The sequence below is a fragment of the Eriocheir sinensis genome, chromosome 58, assembly GCF_024679095.1.
Source record: "Eriocheir sinensis breed Jianghai 21 chromosome 58, ASM2467909v1, whole genome shotgun sequence".
In the NCBI taxonomy this organism is placed as follows: domain Eukaryota; kingdom Metazoa; phylum Arthropoda; class Malacostraca; order Decapoda; family Varunidae; genus Eriocheir; species Eriocheir sinensis.
The window spans coordinates 5,201,678-5,207,677 of record NC_066566.1 but is presented as its reverse complement, the minus strand read 5'-3'; the positions used below and the strand labels follow the sequence as shown (position 1 = coordinate 5,207,677).

The 6,000-nt window shown below is 43.9% G+C and overlaps 1 protein-coding gene across 2 annotated transcripts in view; it reads right to left on the bottom strand.

The window, feature by feature from the left end:
• The window catches only part of LOC126985091 (afadin-like), a 135,833-nt gene that overhangs the window by 112,814 nt on the left and 17,019 nt on the right, over positions 1 to 6,000 (bottom strand). For both annotated transcript variants that reach the window (XM_050839539.1, XM_050839540.1), the window contains 3 exons: positions 5,750 to 5,890; positions 4,286 to 4,546; positions 3,405 to 3,527 (listed from right to left, as the gene is read on the bottom strand). In XM_050839539.1, coding sequence (XP_050695496.1) covers positions 3,405 to 3,527; positions 4,286 to 4,546; positions 5,750 to 5,890 — 525 coding nt within the window. The remainder of the gene's footprint in view (positions 1 to 3,404; positions 3,528 to 4,285; positions 4,547 to 5,749; positions 5,891 to 6,000) is intronic.

Sequence of the window (6,000 nt, the reverse complement as noted above, 5' to 3'; positions counted from 1 at the left end):
AATCTGTCGAGTTTACTGTTAAATCTGTCTTCTTAAATTTGTTAAACCAATCTTGCTAATTGTCTTGGAGTTACTGTTACACTGAAATCGTTGACGGTTTTGACTTTGCTGATAAAACAGTCTTATTAAATCTGTCGAGTTTACTGCTAAATCTGTCTTCTTAAATTTGTTATAACTATCTTGTTAATTTGTCTTGGAGTTACTTTTGAACCTGCCTTCTTAAACTTGTTATACCTATCTTGTTAATCTGTCTTGGAGTTACTGTTGATGTCGAGTTTACTGTAAAAGTTGTCTAGAGTTTGCTGTTAAATCCATGCTAGTCTCGAGTCTTAATACTTTCTCTCTATCCTGTGTTCCGGAGCCACCCACCTTCATCCCATCCCAGCCTCCAGCCTCTCAGCCTCTATCCACCCAACAATCGGCTGACGGCAAAGAAAAAAAAAGAACACTATCCACCCTCCCTCCCTCCCGCTGGGCCTCGCTTGTCCGCCGGTTTGTTATTGTAAGGCCGCGCCAGGAAAGTAAAAGTCCGCCCCAGCCCCGGAGCAAAACCTTCATAATGGTCGCTAATTGTGTGAGAACGCCCGCCTGAGTGTGGGAACCAACGTTGCTAGATTGTCGTACTCTGCCTCTTGTGTTTGCCGATTTCCGACCCAAAAACTGCCTTCATCACCCAAATAACTGCCTTCATGTATAGTTATCGTTTAAAGGGTTAATTATTGGTGTTTCTTGGCAATAGCTATGGGCCAGAAACCGGTAAATACGCGGCTCTGAGTACGATAATTTGGCAACCGTGGTGGGAACTGTCCGAGTGTGTGTGTGTGTGTGTGTGTGTGTGTGACCGAGTAAGTGGTTTGTTGCGGTGGTGATTCTCTGGACGCACACTGACACACAAACACTCTCTCTCTCTCTCTCTCTCTCTCTCTCTCTCTCTCTCTCTCTCTCTCTCTCTCTCTCTCTCTCTCTCTCTCTCTCCGTACAACAATGGGAGCATGAATATTTAGCACACACAAATTTATCTTCACTTGTATCTCTCTCCACTATCTTTACTCCTCCCTTTTCCTCCCTTTCTCTCCCTCCCTCCTTTCCGTAACCACACAACATATAGCATTTATCACGACCATCTTTCCTTCTTTTCTCTCTTCCTCCTTTTTAGTATCCTCCTTTCCTTCCCTCATTTCTTCATTTTTTTCTCATCTTTATATCTTCGACAATACTCCCTTTTCTTGACAATATATTTTTTTCTCTTCTGTTTCTTCTTCCCTCTCTCGTATATCTCCTTTGAGCGTTATTCCTTCCTCCCTTTCTGTTTTTTTTTGTTTTTTTTTTACCATTTATCACCGTCTCTTTCCTCGCCTCTCTTTCTCCCCCTTTTCTTGACAATATCTCTTTTTTTTCTTTCGTTTCTTCTTTCCTTTCTCGTATATCTCCTTTGAGCTTTATTCCTTCCTCCCTTTGTTTTTGTTTTTTTTTACCTCTTATCCCCCTCTTTCCCTCCTTTCTTTCTCCTCCACACAATATCCTATCTCCTACCAGTGTCTCCCTTTACTCTCTTCTCCCTTCTCCCCCTCCTCCTCCTCCTCCCTCTTTCCCATGAATCTATCAGCCTTCAAGTTACGGTATGGTGCTTTGAAATATAGACATGACCTCCCAGTATTCCGCGCACCGCTATCATGCGTTATAGCATTACGGTCGTTATAACAGATCTCCCACAATTTCCACGTAACAATCTCGGTGACGCAACACAACCTCGAGTACATAAATAGTTTCCACTGGACAAGCTTTCTTTTTCCTGTCACGGTCACTCCTAACACTCTCTACTGCACCGCGCAAGGCCGGCCACTCGACGTCGTAAACAAACCCATCATAGGAAATACTACAGAAATAGCTCGTGATTGGGGTGGACTATTGTGCTTTCAACATCTGGTACAGTAGTGACACTCAAAGGCCGCTGGCATTGGACATTGAACTCTCATGACTGGCAATTTTCAGACATGTGGTTTTGCGTGATTCAGTCTCAAGAGCACAATGTTATACCGTCCGAGGCAGGGCTGGAGTGTGCGAGATTGATTAATGTACCCTCTGAAGATTGATTTATTCTATTCTATGATATATCTCTCTGCTATTTCTTTCTCCTATTTCTATCCTTCTATTTCCTGTCTCTCATTGTCTTCTTTTCTCCATATTATGACTCAACACCATCAAAAGATTTATTTATTCTATTCTTTGATATTTCTCTCTGCCATTTCTTACTTCTATTCCTATTTCTATCCTTCTCTTTCCTATCGCTCATTGTCTTCTTTTCTCCATATTAAGACTCAACACCATCAAAAGATTTATTTATTCTATTCTTTGATATTTCTCTCTGCCATTTCTTACTTCTATTCCTATTTCTATCCTTCTCTTTCCTATCTCTCATTGTCTTCTTTTCTCCATATTAAGACTCCCCAGACCAATTTTCAGGGTTCTTATGTAGTTCCACAATATTGCTTTTCCTTTCTCAGAGCAGCAAATGTTGGACCTTCTTTTATTTTTATCATACTGCCTTCGTTGTCTTAAGTCATTGCAGCAAAACACAAGTACCGGTTTAAATATTTCTGACTATCTTTTGACTTTACTTTAAACTCTGCTCACAGCGTAGGAGTTTACTTTGTTTTACGACTGCCTCCTCGTCCCATGCAATATCCTTCCAGCACAGAATTCTAAGGACGATTGGCACCTCCTCATTTTCAATCTAATAGCTCCACAATTAACAGCACTGCCAGTTCTAGCCTTCTTGGGTCCCTAACTACGACTATGTTTCGCAACCCCATTTCATGCCCCTTTTGTAGTATCATGGTGTAACTGGACTATCTTCAAGTATTATATATCAATAAACTTTTGGAGTAAATAGTTTGGTCCCCTACAAAACAAGGGGCTGGGCTATCTTCAAGTATCATATATCAATAAACTTTTGGAGTAAACAGTTTGGTCCCCTACAAACCAAGGGGCTGGACTATCTTCAAGTATCATATATCAATAAACTTTTGGAGTAAATAGTTTGGTCCCCTATAAACCAAGGGGCTCCAGACTATAAAATACATCAGCACCAATACTTAAAATGCACTGTAGTATAAAAAGAGCTCCTTAAACAAGACCCGCAGAATAAGAAAGTACCCCAAACAGGCGCCACAGAATATAAAGAGTTCTGTGAGTGACAACATAACAGAGGCCAACGTGAGAGACAAAGAACAGCCTGCAGGATGGTATAAGATGCCCCCAGGAAGGACAAAGAACAGCCTGCAGAGGGTATAAGGAGGCCCCCAGGAAGGACATATAACAGCCAGCAGAGGGGTATAAGGAGGCCCCCAGGAAGACAAAGGAACAGCCTGAAGGAGGACACAAGGTGGGTGTTGGGTACTCACCTTGGTGGCCACGATGGACAGCCCCATGCCGTTGTTGGACTTGTGGAGCTGGATGACGTGGATCTCCGGCTCGCCACGGGGGATGGACATGGACCTGTTGCTCATCACACTCGGGCTACGAGGCTGCGGGGAACAAACACTGGCATGAGCATTGGGCAGGAGGTCAAGGGCTCAGTATGTAGCTTCATGTACATACTTTTTTGACAGCAAAGGAAACAGATCAAGGGCAAAAAGAAGATATAGAAGAAAAAGCTTGCAATGTACATACTATAAGAGGTTTCTATATTTTGAAGGCATTAAGGGAAAGTTGATGCATATATTCCTACCTGTATGACATACATAAATTTTATAGTAATGGTTTACTGTAACTAAACTGTTTGTCATAACTATAATTGCTAAATCAACTTATTTTATTTTGAGTAGGTTGAGTGCATTCAAACAAGAAGTATCCTGTATGTAAATGACTATATGCATTGTGGGAGTGAATGACTAGTGTCTTTTTTTCAATATTTGTTGTACAAATTCTTGGATTTATATATTTTTACTGTGTGCACACTAACAGTTATCATATTTTTTTACTATCTCCCTCCCTGACTTCCTCATCCACTCCCTCCCCATGGCCTTGCTGTGTGCATTCTTTTGTTTGGCTATTTGTTTATTTGTGTTTTTACTGCTCTTTCCTTTATTAGCTTCCGCCTCCCCTCTCCTTCTACATTCTTTCCTCCTTAGCTTTACCACCGCATCAACTTCCACACCTTTCCCTTCTTAGCTTCCCCCTCCCCTCTCCTTCTCCATTCTTTCCTCCTTAGCTTTACCACCGCATCCACCTCCACACCTTTCCCTTCTTAGCTACCCCGTCCCCTCCCCCACCAAGTCCTTACCCCGGGAGGAGGGCGAGTGTCAGACTCGTGCATGTAGATGGTCCAGTAGCCGGAGGAGGTGGGCTGCGGGTTCATGTTGCAGAGGCCGGCGTGCTGCAGGGGGTTGAGGAACTCCGCCAGGCCTGAGGGAACACCGCGGACAATGTCACACGAGTAGCCGTCCTCGGGCAGCAGGAAGGGCAGCTGCAGGTCAGTCTCCTCCTCCAGGCGCACCTCACGGCCATCCTCTCGGGCCAGGCCATCTGCTGTACTCTCAGCCACCTGCAGGAGGGAAGACAGAGAGTTATAGAAGAGCACTGATGAAAACTGAGCTTTGAACAATGTACACCTTGACTGAGCCCTTGAAAACCATATTCTTGCAAGTCCAAATTTTAGTATATTAAGACTTTTGTTAAAGTTTGCATCAGTTGGATGTCTTCAGAGTTTTGTTTACATGCATTTTTGACTGTTGAGAAATGGTAATGCTTTAAACACCCCTCCACAAGACACCTCCCTAACATAACCTGTTGCTGAGAAAGTCTTTATTTGGGTAGAAATGGCACTTGTGGATCAGATTCTCAAGAGCTCAGCTGACCTTGTTTCAACCTGCTTAATCCTTACCGTACAGTTTTTCTAGTGTGTGTGTGTGTGTGTGTGTGTGTGTGTGTGTGTGTGTGTGTGTGTAAGTACTTGCTTTGTAAGGTTGCACTTTGACATAAAAATACACACACACACACACACACACACACACACACATATGAAGCGGACCTCAATTCAGCCTGGCCCTGCTCAGCCTTGGCTTGGCGTGCCTGGTTAGGAGGGATCAGCAGGGTTTCTACCATGGCTGTGAGGTTTCTGCAGGGATCAACTAGAGTAGTATTTTTTCTTACGTGATGGCAGGAATATAACCCCCACTTTTTTCTTTTATGTCCCTTCCTCTAGTGCCTTACATTTCCATCCCTCTTCCCGTCCCCAAGTGCTGGCACTCCCATAGTCACACAAACATGAGGTCAGTGTGTGGGGTGGGCCCAGCCTCTCCCCAGACCTGCCGCGTAACCCTCAAAACATCACTCATATGCCAGCTGTTTACGATTTGAAATTGTGTACTAAATATTCTGCATTCATTAAATAAGTCTATATAGGGCTCTGAATGTGTCCCTTTTTTAAATAATGGAGAAGAATTGTATAAATTCCAAAACACGTGACATTTTTGCTTTCTGGCATTATCAGTGATCAAGGACACTGTGCCACCTCTTGATTCACCTCCCTCGCTGTCCTCACCCCGAGGGCTGGCTGGTACAGGGTTTGTTTTGCCTATTAACCCTTTTCCGTGTTGCTGTTTCCAGGTGACAACTCAAATAGTTTGTGGATGATCTCAAGATCTTTGGGTCTGTTTGCGACTTTATAAAATAATGAAGCAATGCTTCCGATTGTCCATCTCTCCTCCTCCTCCTCCTCCTCCTCCTCCCACACAGCGCCACTCACCGCCACCACGTTGTCCACCAGGTCCTGTGGGATCTTTGGCTCGTCGGGGGTGGGCTGGTACTTCTCCAGCAGCGCTCGTAGCTGCAGGGAGTTGAGCTTGAAGCAGGTGGATGAGATGGTGGCGATGTCGTCGGGGGCAGACTGAAGCACAGGAAGGAAAGGTGAACAGGCAGGTAATGGATAAGTTTGTTTCTGTTTTGCTTTGATATTCTTTCACTTGCTGCATAATATGAATTACAAATTTTAGTGGC